This window comes from Xenopus laevis, chromosome 3S (genome assembly GCF_017654675.1).
Source record: "Xenopus laevis strain J_2021 chromosome 3S, Xenopus_laevis_v10.1, whole genome shotgun sequence".
In the NCBI taxonomy this organism is placed as follows: domain Eukaryota; kingdom Metazoa; phylum Chordata; class Amphibia; order Anura; family Pipidae; genus Xenopus; species Xenopus laevis.
The window spans coordinates 79,892,235-79,912,346 of record NC_054376.1 but is presented as its reverse complement, the minus strand read 5'-3'; the positions used below and the strand labels follow the sequence as shown (position 1 = coordinate 79,912,346).

Sequence of the window (20,112 nt, the reverse complement as noted above, 5' to 3'; positions counted from 1 at the left end):
AGCACTTTTATTTGATCGAATAAAAATCCTTCGATCGATCGCTTAAAATCGTTCGAATCGTTAGATTTTTATTGAATGATTTCTTTTGGATTGTTCGATCAAAGTATTTGCTCTAAAATCCTTCGAATTCGATATTCGAAGGTTTTTACTTCGAGGGTCGAATTCGAGGGTTTTTTAACCCTCGAAATTCGACCCTTAATAAATCTGCCCCTTAGTGTATAAGGGTAAGGTCACACTGGGCGCTTTGGGGAGATTTAGTCGCCTGGCGACTAATCGCCTCGTCTTTGCAGCAAGCAATCTCCCAGAATGCCTTACCTCTGTCTTGCGCTGGCTAAAATGAAAAATTACCTGCGAGGAAACTTCAGGCAACTTTGGAATACGAAGCAACGTGTGTGCCATGCTGCAGGCGATTTTTCATTTTAGCCGGTGCAAGACAGAGGTGAGGAATTCGGGGAGATTGGTTGCCGCAAAGATGAGGCGATTAGTCGACAGGCGACTAAATCTCCCCAAATCGCCCAGTGTGACCTTACCCTAAGAGCAGAATAGCAATTGGCCATTGCAGCTATGCACATTGTCTCTATTTTCAAAGCAAGTAAAATAAAAAGAAAACTTTGAGATTAAAGGGGTTAACCTCTCAGTTTAGTTTCAGTATTTTATAGAATGGCCAATTCTTAACAGGTTTTCAAATGTTCTTAATTTCTTATATTTTATTGTTTTTAATTTATTTGCTTTCCTCTTCTGACTGGGAGGTCATTGACCCTGGCAGCCATAAAACTATTGAACTTTGAGGCTAAAATGTTTTTGTTACTTTTCATTACTTATCTTTCTATCCAGACCCTTTCTTCGTATTTCAGTCTCTTATTCAAATCAATGTATGGTTTCTAGGGTAATTTGGCTAACCAGATTGCTGAAATTGCATCCCGGAGAGCTGCTGAACAAAAAGCAAAAAAAAACAAATAATATAAAATTAATACAAATTGCAAATTCCTTCAGAATAGAACGCTCTAGTCTACAACATACTGAAATTTAGTGTAAAGGTGAACTTGTAACTTGTACCACATGAGATTATCAAATGTCATTGTAGTTTTACTATATCCATGTGAGGTTCTGTATATTGCTTTGAACTTTAAAGGAGAAGGAAAGGTTAAAACTAAGTAAGCCTTATCAGAAAGGTCCATCTGAATACAGCAGCAAACCCCAAAGTAATACTGCTCTGAGTCCCCTGTCAAAAGATACACTGCATTTCTTTCCTTCTATTGTGTACACATGGACTTCTGTATCAGACTTCCTGCCTTCAGCTTAAACCTCATTGTCCTGGGCAAGAGCATGCTCAGTTTGCTTCTCTTCCCCCGCCCCTCCCTTCTCTACTGTAATCTGAGCCCAGAGCAGGGAGAAACTCAGGCAGGAAGTGATGTCACACCACATTAATACTGCAGCTCCTATCCTAAACAAACAGAGAGTTTCTAGAGCTTTTTACTCAGGTATGGTAAAACATTCTACAGAATAAATATAGCATTCTAGCTTGCACTATTGCAGCTAATCTATTGGCAATAAAATGCCTCCGTAGCTTTCCTTCTCCTTTAAAGGAGTTTTAAATGTAATAGCATATTTGAAAAGAGATATGGGAAGCTGCTGACAAAGAATGTGTAGTTTAATTTATGGAGTATCTTAAGCACTGTTTAACTGCTTATCATAATTACAACATATTGATCCTAGTCTGAGCTTCTCTTCTATGATAACATGTCATTTATAAGATCTATAATTCACAGTTGCTTCTTGATATCAACCTTCACAGTTTTCTTGGAAAGTACACGTTGTTACAGAGAAAACAAATAAGCACACCAATATACTTTTTGTTATCTAAAACGTGACCAATATTTTTTATGAACGGAGAACCATGCACAAGAGCCAGTTGAAACAATAGCTGCCTATAACTTCCCAGCAAAACATCCAATTTGCTGGAATGATACAGAGAGCTCAGTTTAGCTTGTTGGACATGAACCCTCAACGTGGATTATCAGTTAAGAGATACTCTCCTTGAAGTTCATGCCTCCAATACTTATCTAATGTCCACCTTTTCCACTGGCCTGCATTCTTACCCTTTTTGCATTCCATTCCATTCAGTGTATTCTTTCCTTTCAGCTTACTCTCTCAGTTATCCTCTCAATCAGAGGCTTCTGTCAGACCATTTACCCAATGAAAAGACTTGTACTTAAGTTATTATAAAGAAAGGACGCTACTAGATAAACAAAATCATGCAGCGCTCGTCAGAAGTTCAGAAACAATGTCGAAAATGTATTATGTTCAACATTTTAGCTTACATCAGAGCCATTGTTAGAATGTGGACAAAGGTTTTTTTTAGAGCCAAATCACTGAAATAAACTGTTTATATTGCTGCATGATTTTGCTTTGTAATACCTTGGTATACTTGGCACCAAGGGATGCTTCTTTTTTTGCTTTGGAAGCTAGGAAGTTTTTCTGATTCAGGCAGACTATTAACTCTTCCCACTCTTCTATTACAGCAGTGGCAGGTGAGGACAAAATAAATAATAACATAGTAGGCGAGGCTGATGGATCCGTCGGAATCAACCTTTTATCAACCTAAGTACAGAGGCAGTTGCTCTTAGAGACATATTATGTTCAAAGAAATGTGGTTATTGGTATGTCTAAGGAAACGTGGATAATGTTCACCCACAATTATCCCACAAGGGGGATCTTTTCAAAAATGTTATTTGAGTTATGGATGTGGCAATTCGCTGACCTGCAATTTTTCTGCTGACCCATCCATGTAAGCAAATTATTTATAAATCACTCACTTTTCAATATAGTTACTGTTTTCTTGTTGCTTTATTTTAGATACAATAGCCAGTGTCAACATGTAAAGCTGCATCACTGTATGCCTTTCAATAATGTTTCTAAGGTTTTCATATTTACTGGGGAAAAGTGAAACGAAACATTCCAGTTTTTTTTCTTCTATAGGACTGAACTGAAGCTTACTCGAAAAGCAGCATATGTACGATACTTCAACAGCTCAGCGTTCTTCTTCTCTGGATTTTTTGTGGTGTTTCTTTCTATTGTTCCTCATCTACTACTCGATGGCATTTCACTCCGAAAAATATTTACTACCATTTCATTTAGCATAGTCCTGCGAATGGCAGTAACTAGGCAGTTTCCGTGGGCTGTACAGACATGGTATGACTCTCTTGGAGTGATAAATAAAATACAGGTATGATTGAACAGTGAACAGTAATTCTTATGCTATATGTGTGTAGAATAGAACAAAATAAACACTGTGCATATACTTTGCAATATTGGTTGCTGTGGGTTCTGCAATTAGGAAACTGTTGTGCTTTTTATCACATAAGGGGATAGTGCAAACTGCTGAGGCATTTTAAACAAATTTAGTGTATTCTCAGTCTGAGTTTTTCATATACAGGTATGGGATCCGTTATCCAGAAACCCGTTATCCAGAAAGCTCTGAATTACAGAAAGGCTTCTCCCATAGACTCCATTTTATCCAAATAATCCAAATTTTAAAAAAAATTATTTTTCTCTGTAATAATAAAACAGTAGCTTGTACTTGATCCCAACTAAGATATAATTAATCCTTATTGGAAGCAAAACCAGCCTTTTGGTTTATTTAATATTTATATTTGTATGAAGATCCAAATTATGGAAAGATCCATTATTCAGAAACCCCCAGGTCCAGAGCATTCTGGGTAACAGGTCCCAAACCTGTACTGCTGTTGAAGAAACGTAGAAATACAAAGCAATAATATATTTCTCTTGAACTCTCCTTATATAATGAAAGAGCTGATAAATATACTTTACAATTACTGACAAATGAATAACTGTTTTTGAGCCTTGATTTTTTTTTTGTAATCAAATACGGAAATGTATTGTCTCAGATGAAAGTCAACAGTGGACACAAAGCACTTGGAATCTTATAATATTAATATTAATTAGGGATGCACCGAATCCAGGATTCGGTTTGGGACTCAGCCAGGATTCGGCCTTTTTCAGCAGGATTCAGATTCAGCCGAATCCTTCTGCCTGGCCGAACCAAATCAGAATTTGCATATCCAAATTAGGGGCTGGAGGGAAATTGCGTGACTTTTTGTCACAAAATAAGGAAGTAAAAAATGTTTTCCCCTTCCCACTCTTAATTTGCATATGCAAATTAGGATTCGGATTTCGTTCAGTATACGGCCGAATCTGTCGCAAAGGATTCGGGGGTTCGGCCGAATCCAAAATAGTGGATTCGGTGCATCCCTAATATTAATATTTTGGCCTGAAGGGGTTTCTTCACCTTTAAAGGAAAAGGAAAGTCTGTTTGCATTTGGGGGTGTCAAATGTTAGGCACCCCCAAGTGATTGTATTGACTTACCTGAAACCCTGGGCCAGTGCACCTATTGGCAGAAAACTGCACCAGCCCAGGGTTATACCAGTGAGCAGCACGGAGAGATCTTCTTCCTGCTACCTCTTTCTTTGCGCGGTACGCATGCGCAGTACAACAAAAAGCCATACCTTAACTAAAAATTTGGCTATTGCGCATGTGTTTGCCCGGGGAAATATATGGAAAAAGGAAGACGGAAGAAGATCGCTCTGTGGTGCTAGCTAGAAAAACCCCGAGCCAGTGCAGTTTTCTGCAGATAGGAGCACTGGCCAGGGGTTTAAGGTAAGTCAATACAATCACTTGGGGGTGCCTAACATTTGTCACGGAAACAGCCTTTCCTTCTCCTTTAAACAACACAACATTATATATGTATATCCAAATCAAAATGTTTTCTCTGCACTATGCAAGGCTATTTTTAACACTTGCTTACCCTAAATTGCATATGCAAATACATTTTCGGATTTGGTTTGGGATTTGGACAAATCCCAAAATAGTGTATTTATTGTTGTTATCACATGAAAAACTCATAAACACTAATCTGTGGTTAGTATCAAGAAACAGAATTGTTACACTCGTGACTATGACCTGTCTCCACTGAGGCTGCTCCATGAAATACAGTGGAAGTTCTGTCAGGGGGTCAGGGTCCTTGTGTATAAATTGGTCAGAGAGGAATCTCAGTTTGGGGGCAAGGTTTCAGCACCACGGAGCTTCAGATTTCACTGCTGAAAATAATATCTATTTGATTATATTTTACAGGATTTCTTGCAAAAGGAAGAATATAAATCATTGGAATATAATTTAACAACCACAGAAGTAGCAATGGAAAATGTTTCAGCATCTTGGGACGAGGTCAGTCTGTATTCTGCTGTATACTGCATAGAATCCCTGTCTAGCAATGATTGTAGAGTGGATAATAAATACAGTATGTTATCACCACAGAGTGGTACATATCAACATATGTGTGGCCAGCAGTTTTTCATTTTGCCTATAAGCAATTTATGTTCTTAAATGTAAAGGCAGAGATTAAACAAAGATGAAGGCTGAAGATGTAATTATCAATACACACATAAAAATAATACAGTCATTTGGCTCATACAGTATGTCCAAGACTGCCGGGTTGTCAGAAATGTAGATCTTTGCCTGATTTTGTACACTCAGGTAGTATTGATTGGGTCACATGATGAGCCCCTGTAGAGCCATTGGCAGCAGATTCTCTTTTTGGAAAAATACAGTAATTGTCCTAGAACAGTTTGAAACCTGCCTGATCAATATCTGAACAAGCACTCAACAGATGGTGGTGGAATTCTAGTCTCTAATGATACATTTTAAAGGTTCAGCTACAAATGTCTTTATCCCCATAAAGACATTATATATATTATATTATATACAACGGCTTTTTCTGCTATGTTGCTTTTAAAATATGACCATAACCACAAATAACATTGCAAAGCACAATCAAGAGGAAACCTTGGTAACACAATAAAATGTTACAAGTAAGCCTTTCACTTTCTGGTTAAGACAATGATCTTAAAATGCCATTCCCACTCATAGTATTATTAGGAAATCGTCAAGGGTGTCTCCTGATTTTTTTTCCTTTTCAGGGAATTGGAGAATTCTTTGAAAAAGCAAAGCTAGAAGTAAATGGAGGGAATATTTCTAATGAGGATCCAAGTCCATTCTTTAGTAACTTTTCCCTGCATGTTGCTCCAGTTCTCAGAAACATCAATTTTAAGATTGAAAAAGGACAGCTTTTGGCAATTGCTGGATCTACAGGGGCTGGAAAGGTAAAAGAAACATGTTCACTTTTTTAAAATCCCTTGTGGCATTACAAGTACGGACGAATTCATTCATTTGAAAGCATTTACATTTTTACTGTTTCAGCGAAGAAGCATATAAAATTAATTGGTTTAGCTTCTTGAAAGCGATGGTGTCCCTTATCAATGCATGCAATTTATGTTGTTAGATCAGTGTTTTCACCTCTCTCTCTCTCTCTCTCTCTCTAAGGGGCAGATTTACTAAAGGGCGAAGTGACTAACGCTGGTGATGATTCACCAGCGTTACCGCTTTCAGGCACTTCGCCGATTTAACGGGCATAAGCGTAACTTCGCTAGCAAAAGAGATAAAGGCTAGAGGTCATTCGCATTCTATTGTCAGGTGAATTTCCGCAAATTCATTAAGATGAGTATTTTACTGAACGTTGCCTCTTTTGGCGAAGTCACAATTTATTATTATTAATAATAGTAATAAATTATTTAGCCTTTTGTTCAGCAACTCCTTGGTATAGAATTCAGCAGCTGTGTGGTTGCTGGAGTCTAATTTACTAAACAGATAGTAGATTGAATGAAAGATCGGAATATGAACATGAGATGGTCTGACTAGAAAGATAAGTAATAAAAAGAACAATAACTAAACAACTGTAACTTCCCAGAGTACAATCAAGAGGCAATCTCTAGCTCTCTAGGCTACAGTTTGACCCCCATTTGAATGATGGAAAGAAGGAAGGTGTAAGAAGGAAATTAATTAAACAACATGAAAAACATAAAATAGGAATTCTACTGTACATTCATGTCAGGCAAGAGGCAACAGCTATAGGATCCTTCATCCGGAAAAGCGTTATCCAGAAAGCTCCAAATTACCGGAAAGCCATCTCCCATAGACACCATTATAATCAAACAATAAAATTCTTTCTAAATGATTTCCTTTTTCTCTATAATAATGAAACAGATTTTTGTACTTGATCCCAACAAAGATATACTTAATCCTTACTAGTCAAAACTATTTAATATTCCTATTTAATTAATGTTTAAATGATTTTTTTAGTATACGTAGGGGGCTATTTATTGAGACAAACATTTTTTACATTATTTCATAATAATATAAATTTTAATAATTAAAATCTGACTTAACCCCCAACCATGATCTTGCTTAGTTAACTAAAAATTCTTAATTAACTTAAATTTTTGATTATCAAATGAAAACTAGCGTCAAACAGCCTGAAACTAACAACAATAAAGGCAAAAAACAATAAATAAATAACAATAAAGGCAAAAAAAGGTTCCAATTATTAAAAGGACATCAGACATTGACTTTTACATGAGTTTGACATTTTTTAGCAGGAGTGTTTTCATATTTGGATTTTTAGCAGCTTCAGAGTATAATAAATCTCGAAAAAATGTAAGTTCTTTTATACTTGACTTGACCAGAAAAAGTTTGAGGTTTAATAAATAGGCCTCCAAATGTATGGAGATCCAAATTACGGAAGACATTTAGGTATACACTTTTGCTGTTTTGTACACTTCTGCAGAATATATTTGTACTTTAGAACACAGCAGAGATTATTATTATAATCTAGTTTTTATATAGTGTTTTAAGGGATTAAAATGCGTTAAGTATCTGCTGCCTTTTTTTCACAGCTTTCTGTTTTTATTGCTGAATTGCTTTTTTTGCTAGTAGGGAAGGATATTTCACACAGACTTCTCAATTAATTTGTTACTTGCCTGTAAACTGTTAACCCTGCTGTGCGTAATACCATCTCTGGGATTGTTCAGCAAAATGATTTATGCTGTCTGCTATATTTCATTCTAAGCCCTAAGTTAATGCTGACCTTAAGCGGAACCATGAGATAAGGCCTAGCTTCATTTAACACCTTTCCATGTATTTTTCAGTTCTGATAACTAGTAGTAGTTGGCTACTTATTAACTTAGAAATGGCATGTCATTAAGCTACTGGAACTTCACTGTAGGTTTGTTTTCTTAGTCATCCTGTTTATATAATTAGATATTGCTTGGGAATAATTTTTTTTATGTAAAAATATCAATATAAATCCAGGGTTGCCTTAGTTAAAGTGCAAAAGGGGCATTGACTTAGGGTTGAGAGATTCTTGGGCCTCATGTGACTGTACCTGCGTTTGTTATTTTAATACTCACCAGCCACTTCCCTCCTACAATATTGGTCTGATGTATGATTCCCAAGGTCACAGTTGTTGGAACCTTAAGGGACCCTTCACTTTTGGTGAGCTCTCTTCTGCCTCATTTAGGAAATCTCACCCCTTGCAGACAACTAAGCACCCAAAAGTACATTTTTATTGCTGCAAACAGGAATAAGTGCTAGCGCTTACACTAAGGGGCAGATTTATCAAAGGTCGAGGTGAATTTTCGAATGAAAAAGATTCGAATTTTGAGCTATTTTTTGTGTACTTCAACTAAGGAATAGTCCAAATTCGATTCGAATTTGAAAAAAATTAAAAAATTTGAATATTGAAATCTATCATGTACCGTCTCTTTAAAAATTCGACTTCAACCATTCGCCATCTAAAACCTGCCGAATTGCTGTTTTAGCCTGTGGGGGACCTCCTAGAACCCATTTGGAGTCAATTGGTGGACTTTGAAAGATTTAAGTTTTTTTTGGGAAAAACTTAGAATCGAATTCGATAGAATGCGTTATTACTTCGATTAGTACAATTCGTATTTGGCCAAATACAGACCAATTCGATCGAAAACTGACCTATTCGACCAAAAAAATCTTCGACTTAATTTCGGTTGGTCTTTTTGAATTCGAATTTTGACGTTTTTTCATTTCGAAATTCATTGAATTTTAAATAATGGCAATTTTAATATACATTTTTTGGGTGCTTTGACACCCATAGGGGCAAATTCACTAAGATGCGAAGTTGCGCCAGGCGCAACTTCGCCACACTTCGCCAGGCGTAGTTTCGCCAGGGCTCCGCAAATTCACTAAAATCCGAAGTTGCACACAGGGGTAGCGTAAGGTTGCGAAGTTGCGCTAGCGATGTTTCGCTATATAAAGCGAAGTTACGCTAGCGAAGGCTAATTTGCATTCGGCGCGAAATTCAAATTTCAATGGAGGAACACGTATCTGCACTACAAATGCCTAGAAAACCTTCAAATCAGCAAATAAAAATTAAGTTTTGCCCTACACATGTGCCCACTGTCTAGGTAAGTTGCCATGAGTCAGGAAATGTAGGCGGGAGGAAGGGGAGCCCCAAAAAATTTTCAATCTTTTTCAGCCTATCAGCCATCATGTAGAAAACACGCCAGCGTTTTTTTGGGACTTAGAAAAAAAATTGACTTTTTTTTAAACAATCCCTATCTACTCTATTGCGCTTCGCCAGGTCTGAGGTGGCGAAGGAAGTCTAGCGTAAAAGGTAGCGTTCAGTACACTGCGCAAGTTAGTGAATTTGCGTAGTTTCGTCGCTAGCGAAGATTCGCCTGGCGTAAGGTTGCGAAGTAACACTAACGAAACTACGCCAGCGTTCGTTAGTGAATTTGCGCAGTAGCGAAAATGCCAAACGCTAGCGAATTAACGCTAGCGTTCGGCCTTTCGCGGCTTAGTGAATTTGCCCCATAGAGAGAGTACACTTGTACAGTATATAGTGGTGCAAAGTGCTTTAGCCTGTGTGACTAAATAATGAATAAGTTACAGGTGTTCCAGCAGATGGTCAAATGATGCCCTATATGTAAAAAATAAATAAATAAATAAATTAAAATATATATATATATATATATATATATATATATATATATATATATATATATATATATTACATAGATAATACACAGCAATGAGAAATCTGTAAAATATATTCTTATAAAGGTTGCTTAATGCAGAATGCTCCCTTTATATGTTCTTCAAACTCCTCTATTTCTATAATATCTAGCACGCAACAGAACTTGAGCATACAAATGTATTCGTTGTTGCACTGTGGACACAATTCCCTGTGCTGCTCATAAATGATCTTATAAGATTTGGTACTGATTGTTGTGAGGGTGGACCCTGTGAGTCAAGTTGTCAATAAGTCAAGATCATCACAGTCTGTTATCAGTTTTGCAGGGAGTTCATTTCATTCAGGTTTAACAAAACCAAAGCTGTAGAGTGTACAGAAAACATAACAACAGGATGAAAGACCAAATGCTCCAGCAAACAGCACTTGTCTTTTCTACTTATGTTAATTTTAATGTGAAGTGGCCCTTAAGTACAGTAAATAGACAGTTACAATCAAAGCTTGAGCTCCATTTCCTAAAACACACCTAGATGTTATAAACAGCGCATTTATGTATAAATATATTAAATAGTAAACACTGGAAATGCTCTTGTGTGGAAAAAATTGTGCATAAATCTGAATCGTACGATTTTTATGGATTTATCGCCGAAAACCTCAACTTTTTAGGATTTGACATTTGAAACCCCAAAATCTTTGGATTATTGAACGAAACCCAGAGCAGATCAAGATATCTTTAAAATGTCAACGGGACACCTGCCATTGACTTCTAAATTAACTCGCCAGGTCTGAATTAGAGTACTTTTTTGTTCGGACATTTAACACCATCTTGGTTTAATAAATCTCAAAAAATTCTAATTTTTTTCTATGAAAAAATTGTGTTTTTTCCCTTTAAAAGTTGGACCAGAAAAAAAATGGGACTTTAATAAATAACCCCTGAACTTTTTTTAATGTATATAAAATTCAAAGTTTGAATTCAAAGTTTTTCTGCTGATAGACCTACAGTAACTTAAGTTCCTAAACCTGAGTGTTTTGCCAACCTGACTGTCACTTCTCAACCTGCCAGTTACAGTTTCTAAAACCAACATACTGCAGCACACATATGGCAACTTTCTCATCAAGGAACATGGGTGATAGTATAAGTAATGCCAACAAATCATCAGGCAAATACCTTTAAAGGACATTATATAGAGAAAGCAAAGACAACGTAATTATTGTAAAAGTTAAACTTCTGGTGTTAGTATTGCTTTAAACATCCAACTCTTGTAATAATATAGCATTTCTGCATATGGTATAATATGGCATATGGTATAATATGGCATATGGTATAATAATAATTCAGGAATAACAGAAAAATATACTGTATGCAGTATTGTTCTTTATTTGGCAGCTGTGGAGCTAGCTCATATGTTATGGGTAAGATTACCTTGCAAATGTCTGACAACCCAACCTGGCTTAAAGGCAGTAAGAAGCAATATTAGGCTACACATTGCCATCGCTTGGTCTAAACCAGGCTGAAATGTTAAGTAACTGCTGGAGCTTGATCTAGATAAAAATAAAAAGATTGTCAGCAGAAAATAACAGCCTGTATAAGGCTAATTGCACACTTGATTATTTTCAGGCTGAAATCCACCACTTGTGCACTGATAGCTGAATGCCACTGATGCTACTGCCAACAGAGATGAGGCAGTTTTTGGCAGCACAGGGTGGTATGTGGGATATTAGCATATAAAATAGATAAAGCGTTACTAAGGTGCCTTCTGTATCTTTATAATGGTATTTAGTTAATGTATTGCTCAAGTCTTATCAAATTGCCAGTGTCATGGTGAATTTAGTGCAATTCTTCACTTGGACATATGCCTTTTAATACAATGGCCAAATGGCAGCTAGAAACAACATTATATTGCAATTTGTGTAGAAACAACAAAAAAATCACCAACTCTCAGCCTAACCCACTAAAAATGCCAAAAAGTGCCCAAGCCTTTTATTGCTCTATTTCAGAATCATCTCCATCAGTTACACACATTTTGTATCTACCTACTATGATCAACTGATCATGTTATTTTTTTCTGTGTTACAGACGTCTCTATTGATGATGATCATGGGAGAACTGGAGCCATCAGCTGGTAAAATAAAGCATAGTGGAAGGATATCATTTTCTCCTCAAGTATCTTGGATCATGCCAGGGACCATCAAAGAGAATATAGTATTTGGCGTTTCCTATGACCAGTACAGATACTTGAGTGTTATAAAGGCCTGTCAGCTGGAAGAGGTTTGTTATGTTAAACACTTCAGTTATTTCAATAAAATACAGATAATTGATCTGTTTTTCTAAAATAAGTTATCCAGAAAGTTACAAAATATGGCAGTACCATTTCTCATAGTTTATTATTTAAATATGTTGTAAACAACTTCTACTTTTTATTGATTTGCTCTAATTCAATACCTTGTCCTTGATGGTAACTCGGCTAGCATAAACCCATCATGTTGGAATGGAGACAAAACTATACCACAGGGTTTGTAAAATTTTAAATGTTTTTATTAGCTTTAAGAAATGGTGTTCTAGACGACAGGTATGGGACCTGTTATCTGGAATGCTTGGGACCTGGGGTTTTCTGGATAAGGGTATCTTTTTGTAATTTGGACCTCCATATCTTTAGTCTACTAAAAATGTATTTAAACATTGAATTAAACCCAGTAGGATTATTTTGCCTCTGATAAGTATTAATTATAGCTTAGTTTGGATCAAGTACAAGGTTCTGCGTTATTATTATGGAGAAAAATCATTTTAAAAAACTTTCATTATTTGATTAAAACTGAGTCTATATTTCTGAGCTTTCTGGATAATTGGTTTCCAAATAATAGATTCCATACCTGCACAGAAAAGACCTTTATCTCGAAAACCCCAGGTCTCAAGTGTTCTAAATAACAGACCAATTTAATCTGAATTCCTCATATGAGACAAGCATTTCTTTATGAAAAAGTATTTTTATAGCCTTTTTTCTTACACTAAAGAATTAATCCAATAATTTGTATTTGTACAAAATTTTGACTCACAGTTCCTTCCAGTGGACTGCAGCCTATGCACCAAAAGAAGCAATGTTTTCCTCCCATAAGATCAGTAATTCAGTTCCTTTGATATAACAATTATAAAAAAAATATGTGTACCAGCAGATGTTTTAAAAGGAGAAGTTAAAGCTACTCCATGTTTGGTTCTTGCGATGTTGATAACCTGACCACAGATAACCCCACTGTTGACAAAACATTCTCAAGAGAGGGTGAAGGAGGACCTGACATTTGTATTTACATATGAGTAATATCCCTGCAGTGAGCACCAACCATTTGATTTTTTTGTGTGCTACCACAATTAATGTGGACATATTCTTGTGGTAACATGGGTGTGGTTTAAAGTGGGTGTGGTTTAAAAACAGGAAGTGGTCAACACTGGCTTCCATTATCGGCCATCCACCATGTAGGCCAGAAAAATTCCAGCCCTCGGTACCACAGAAGTTGGACAGCACTGATCTAACTCATGAGGTCCAAACATGAAGTAGCTTTAATTTGCCTATTTGACCTGTTTAGCTCAAGAAGTTACAAAAACCATGGTATGTTCAGTACAAACCCTATTCATTGCAATCTTGTTGAAATGGGGGTATACCACCCCTTTAATTTCTACCTTTGTCTAAGATTCTGTTTTCAATTTTTTGGATTTTGGGTAAAATCATGGATCCCTTGCTACTTGTGCCACTTTCCATTGCTCTCAGTTGTGACAATTAAGAGAGAAAAGTCCACATTTGGCTGATAAAAACCCTGTTTGGTATGCCGTTATTTTGTCCAGTTACTGTATTGCCTTATTTGTAGGCCTATAGCAGTAAATGATTGTGTACTGAAGCCAATTATTTATTACCTATTATCAAAGTTGGATAATCCACTTATTAACTTGTCTGAAATGTTTACAATACAATAACTACAACGCACCAGATGCTTAATATTCTAATAATTACTTTTATCAGTAATGGTTTAATGCTTTGTTTCTAAAGTCTATTTAATTTCAGTTCAAGAGACAAATATTTCTCAATACATTTTTTGCCTAAAAAGGGCACTTTAGGCTTTATTGCATAATGTCACATGTAGTCCATTAGCAATGTGCTGTCCAGAAGGCCTGTTCCAGCCCACTAATAGTGGGTGCTCCTAACTTCTTACGTCTACATTTCAGTTATTAAATGTTTTTGACTAAAGAAGAATCATACACAAGGGGGCATATTTATTAAAGTTTTTCTGGTCAGGCTTTTTGTCACAAAAAATCAGAAAAAGTCACAGTGAGCAGACTTCAGAATTTATTATGCAACAAAACTGTAAAACAGTTAAAACAAACACGCTAATTGTTTACTGATAAATTTGATATGAGATTGTGACCCTTGAACCTAGTGGACACAAGGACAATTCCCATCAGCCCTTTCTTATTTCCACCACAGGTGACAATAGGGTTGCCACCTATCTGTTTTCACCCAGAGATTTCGAAATGGAATTTTTTTAAAATACATAATTTAAAGATCTGGACAGGACTCTGAATTGAATACCGCAATGATTATCCAATCACCAGCCACACATCATAGCCCAGCCCGCCGCCTTCAACGTCACCCACTCCACCCCCTGCCTGGAGCTTTCTGCCCCAAATGTGGCAACCCTAGGGGGCCTATTTACTTAGCTCAAGTGAAGGAATAGAATAAAAAAAACTTCGAATTTCGAATGTTTTTTTGACTACTTCGACCATCGAATTGGCTACTTCGACCTTCGACTACGACTTCGACTTTGAATCGAACGATTCAAACTAAAAATCGTTCGACTATTCGACCATTTGATAGTCGAAGTTCTGTCTCTTAAAAAAACTTCGACCCCCTACTTCGCCACCTAAAACCTAGCGAAGTGCAATGTTAGCCTATGGGGAAGGTCCCCATAGGCTTTCTAATGTTTTTTTGGTCAAAGAAAAATCGTTCGTTGAATCGAACGATTCGAAGGATTTAATCGTTTGATCGAACGATTTTTCACTCAATTTTTGATCGAACTAAATGCGGTAAAACCTTCGACTTCGATATTCGAAAGTCGAAGGCTTTACATTCGACAGTTGAATATCGAGGGTTAATTAACCCTCGATATTCGACCCTATGTAAATCTGCCCCCAAGTGTTGAATTTAGCACTGTTTGTAACTACGTGTTGTAAGAGTGGGTCCTCAATGTAAGGTTCTTTTGTGGGCCCTCAATCACTGTAACTGTAGCACTTATTACACAGTTATCCTCTTATCTGAGTCAGTAGGTTGCACGCCCACTTAAATTGTAGTTTTATGGGACAGGGACTTTCTTTATACAAATGGTCCTGTAAAATCGTACTGCTGGTTGCTTGCTATGGGTTGATTAAAACTAGCAGACATTGAATTATGCAGAGTGATGCCATTGTTAAGTTGTCAAAAAATTGCACACAATTAAAATCAGATATATTTACATCTAATATTCAACCCACTGTAAACTTACCACTGTTTTGGTTGCTCAGAGAACTTTATACTTAGACCAAGTTTATTTTCCTAAAAATAACTGTATGGAGTCATTAACAGTTTGTTTGATGTAAATATGGTAGGGCTCAAAAACTTTTTGTGTCCCTGATAAAAATAAATTATACTTTCTGTGAGCAGCCACTGTCACAAAATTGATATACATAGAATATTACATCTGGACATACAGGGGCAGATTTACATATGGTCGAATATCGAGGGTTAATTAACCCTCGATATTTGACTGCCAAATTGAAATCCTGCGACTTCAAATATCGAAGTCGAAGGATTTACCGCAAATAGTTTGATCGAACAATCGAACTTTCGATCGAGCGATTAAATACTTTGAATCGTTCGATTTGAAGGATTTTAATCCATCGTTCGAACGATTTTTCTTCCACCAAAAAATTTATAGAAAGCCTATGGGGACCTTCCCCATAGGCTAACATTGCACCTCGGTAGGTTTTAGGTGGCAAAGTTTTTTTTAAAGAGACAGTACTTTGATTATCGAATGGTCGAACGATTTTTTGTTCGAATCGTTTGATTAGAAGTTGAAGTCGTAGTCGAAGGTCAAAGTAGCCAATTCGATGGTCAAAATAGCCAAAAAAAACATTTGAAATTCTAAGGTTTTTTTATTCTATTCCTTCACTCGAACTAAGTAAATGGGCCCCACAATGTATAAATAAATTAATGAAATATTGGCTCTCCAATTTTATAATGCAAACTTTACCCAGAAGAACCCTCTAAAGTTACACAGCTGCTAAACCATACACTAGTTTCATACACATGAAACCAGCACATTTAGTAAAAAATGAATAATGGGAATATATATACAATCCGATGAAAGGTCAAACATTCCTGTTTTCACATAATTTATCTTATTTCCCATGTCCTTGTCAGTAATTTTCTTAACAGTTTAAATATTGTGTGCCCATATTAATCACTGAAGGTAAGAGTAGCATGCTATTTGTATTCATTGGAAGAGCTCTCTCATGCTCACCTGGCAATGGTTGTGCAATAAATTGTATTCCATGGGGCCCTGCTTTCTGGCAAAAAGGCAGGCATCTATTATTCTGTAGCAAATAAGGAACAAGCTGACCTTTAATTTAACAAGAACAATAGTAAAAAGAAGAATTTGACATCCACATTTTTGGAACATTTTATCTGTAAAAAAACACCCACAAAACCAAACCTCTCGTGACCTTTATATGCTTAAGTGCTTCTGAAAAGCACAAATAAATTTAATGTAATGTGTTGCATATGTTGCTGTGCTTTACAATCATGGGAGCCTCTGGGCTTAAAAGTGGTCTCAGTGGTTGTATTTTGTAACAAATTGTATTAGGGCATGAGGGGGTGGCAAGAAAGTCTAAAAAGAGGAGAGAAAACCTTAAAGGAAAGCACCCATGTGCATGTAAAAAAATCAATATATAAAAAACATGAAGGGGGTGATTTATTAAAATCAGATTTTTTTCTGGTCGGACTTTTAAAGGGAAAAAAACTAAAAAAAAGTTCTGGATTTATTAAACCCCCATGGTGTTAAAATTTTGAATAAAAAGGTACTCCAACTCAGACCTGCCAAGTTCACGTAGAAGTCAATGGCAGATGTCCTGTTGACATTATGAAGATATTCTGATCTGTGCTGGATTTCATTCAATAATCTGAAGATTTCATGTTTTCCGGCATCAAATCCAAAAAAGTGACCAAACCTGAAAAAAATCCTATGATTTGGGTTTTTTCATGATTTCATCAAGTCTTTTCCCACACAAGAAATTTTCGTGAAAATGTATTCATAAATATGGGGAAAGTCTGTGCGGATTTGGTAGGATTGATTTTCAGAAAATAGTGAGAAAATTTGGAATTTTGAAAAATAATCCCTAAAGTATTGCCTCTGGTGTACGTACAAAAAAAGCTTCAATTTATTAAAGTGATCAAAACATGTGCAGCCCACCATTTTGTGTACTCACAGGTGACCAGAATTCAGGGACAATCTAGAAAGCAAATAAACAGATATAAATAAATACCTGTACTTGGGTGCTGTCATATAAAAACATAAGAAAGTATAGTAAGTCACTATACACAATTAGTGATGGCCAGCGAACAAATTCACCAGCGTCAAAAAGACTGACGCCGGTGTCAAAAGAGACGCTGGCACTGTTTCGCAAATTTTTCGGCGAGGTCAAACGACCAAAATCCACCCATCATTATACACAATGGAGTACTACAAGGGACTTGCCATTAAAATGTTCACTTTGACTTAGAAATAAATATTTCTTATTGTGATGTCAAGTGCCCTCAGTGTTCCACTTTGTGTATTGACAAGTGTCTTTGTGTGTGCTTTTGATCAACATGTCTGACTGGTACATTTTTTTGAAAAAATTTTTTAATTTTACTACTGGAGGCTGGAAATACTGCTTCAATGTATCTGTTGTTTTACTCTGGGAGGAGTAAATGAACTCATTCTGGTTATGCTTGATAGAACAGGCAGAACAGAAATAAGAGAGACTTATAATGCTGAATTGTTTATACCTTTTAACTGAGAAGACAGTGTGACCTCCTTCAACAGTCAAGTTGAGATGAAAGGAGGGTACACAAATTCACACTTTTTAGACATAACATTTTTGGCATGGGAGTCAATTACATCAGCAGAAAAAAAGGTATACTGAAAGTTTTCTAGCAACAGAATTTATTGCATTTTTCCAGCTGTAACACAAATATTGCTACTGATAAAATGAATCATAGCTAGTTAGTTGCAATATTGAAATTGGCAGCCAAAGAAAGACGTTGTATTCTTTGTAATCACCATTCAGTCCCTTTGTTCTTGTGCCAAAGCTAGTAAAAAACATTTTAGAATTTTATTCAATTAAAAAAAAAGTTTTTCAGTATTGGGAAGGCAAATCATGAGATCCTTTAACACTTAATAGATTTGAAAATGTATATTTCTTCTAATTAATTTAATCCCAGCTTATTTTTAGCCACATTAAAAAAAGTTATATTATTTCTTGTCAATAGCTTTAATATAAATACATAACAGCATGTCAGATTCTTCCATATCACTGTAGTAAACTTTTTAACCATTGTGGTTTATAAAATGAGAGAGACATTTCAAATATTGCTGGTGATAAATCTCAGCATTGCATTGCCCATGGCAAAAAAATGGTTTTCTTATCATATTTATGGATGAAGTCTATGTATTTCCTTATAGAAACATGGATATTTCTTGGAGACAAATAAATTGAAATGTAATGTTTTCATTTTACAATTTTCCTTTGGGTTAAACTAAAGACCACTTCATTGTGTACTGGTACAATGCTGCTCACACTCTGTTTCCACAGGACATCTCAAAATTTCCAGAAAAAGATAATACTGTGCTAGGAGAAGGTGGAATTACATTAAGTGGAGGCCAGCGAGCAAGGATTTCACTTGCAAGGTAAACCATTTGCTGTAATTTTCCTTTACTTTTTAAAATGCTTAATACATTTATTTAAAAAGGAATAAAACATAAAAATATATATATTGTATTTATGTATAGCCTAATTATTAATATTAGTTATAATTGCTGCTTAAGCTTAGTGATGTCATTGGTGTCTCATGACTCCACTGTTATAAAATGTAGGTATATTAATAGTCACCTTAGAATTCCATGAACTGTATATAAGGTCATGTAAATCCTCAGTAACTTCTCATATATAGATAACAATGCTATCATATGTATGTTCAACCTGTCTATAAAGTGCAAACAGATCAAACTGCTTTTCATGTGATAGCTGATAAAATGTTTTTGTTCACTAAAATACACAGCAGTTCATGCAGTTTTGTTTATTTGTACCTGAATAATGTAATGCTTAGTGTGTGTAGGTCTTTGACCACAAAATTATTTTTGGCAAACTCTGGTACAATTACATGATTGACCAAAATAGGAAACAGGCCTACCAATGAGACAGCTTGTCTTCTAAGTGGGTTTCATGGCTATGCCAGACCTCCATGGGCCTGCACTTTAAGGTAGCAATTCAAACAGCTGCATCAGAAGATGATGGGGCAGAATTACTAAAGTTCGAATGGGAAACTAGAATTAGAATTTTTGAAAACTCACAAATTTGAATTTAAAACCACCAACTCGAACTTGAATTTGAGATTTATCACACCTCAACCCTGGAAACAGTTCGAATTTGATTATTCTCCACTTAAAACTTGCCAAGTTCATGAACAAGTCAATGACAGAGGTCCCTTGAACTATTTTAAGATATTGCTAATAGTAGTGATGAAACAATGTTTTGACAAGTTTCAAAAATGATGGCCTATAGACTCTAGGGAAGAAAAAAATTTTGAGAGTCAAAAATTTGATGTGCAAAAGTCAAGGTTTTTTTTTTTTGGAGGAAAACTCAATTAGGATTCGGTTGGCATTTGATTAGAGTTTTTGGTTGGGACTATTTGATCAAATTTTAGACATTCAGATTTTTTCATAAATAACATAACATTCGAATAGTGAATAAAATCACATTCATTAGAGTTTTTAAAAATTCACATTACTCTAAAATTTGACCTTTGATTAATATCCCCCAATGTGTTGGAAAAACAATTTTGCTGTGACCAAACTTACAAATATCCGCTTATCATTAACCTACAGGACAGTGAATAATTTACTGCGGGCAAAT

The 20,112-nt window shown here is 35.8% G+C and overlaps 1 protein-coding gene across 3 annotated transcripts in view; it reads left to right on the top strand.

Moving 5' to 3' along the window:
* Positions 1-20,112, top strand: part of cftr.S (cystic fibrosis transmembrane conductance regulator S homeolog) — a 67,760-nt gene that overhangs the window by 25,895 nt on the left and 21,753 nt on the right. For all 3 annotated transcript variants that reach the window (XM_041588536.1, XM_018254595.2, XM_041588537.1), the window contains 5 exons: positions 2,980-3,226; positions 5,153-5,245; positions 5,998-6,180; positions 11,995-12,186; positions 18,793-18,887. In XM_041588536.1, the coding sequence (XP_041444470.1) occupies positions 2,980-3,226; positions 5,153-5,245; positions 5,998-6,180; positions 11,995-12,186; positions 18,793-18,887 (810 nt within the window). The remainder of the gene's footprint in view (positions 1-2,979; positions 3,227-5,152; positions 5,246-5,997; positions 6,181-11,994; positions 12,187-18,792; positions 18,888-20,112) is intronic.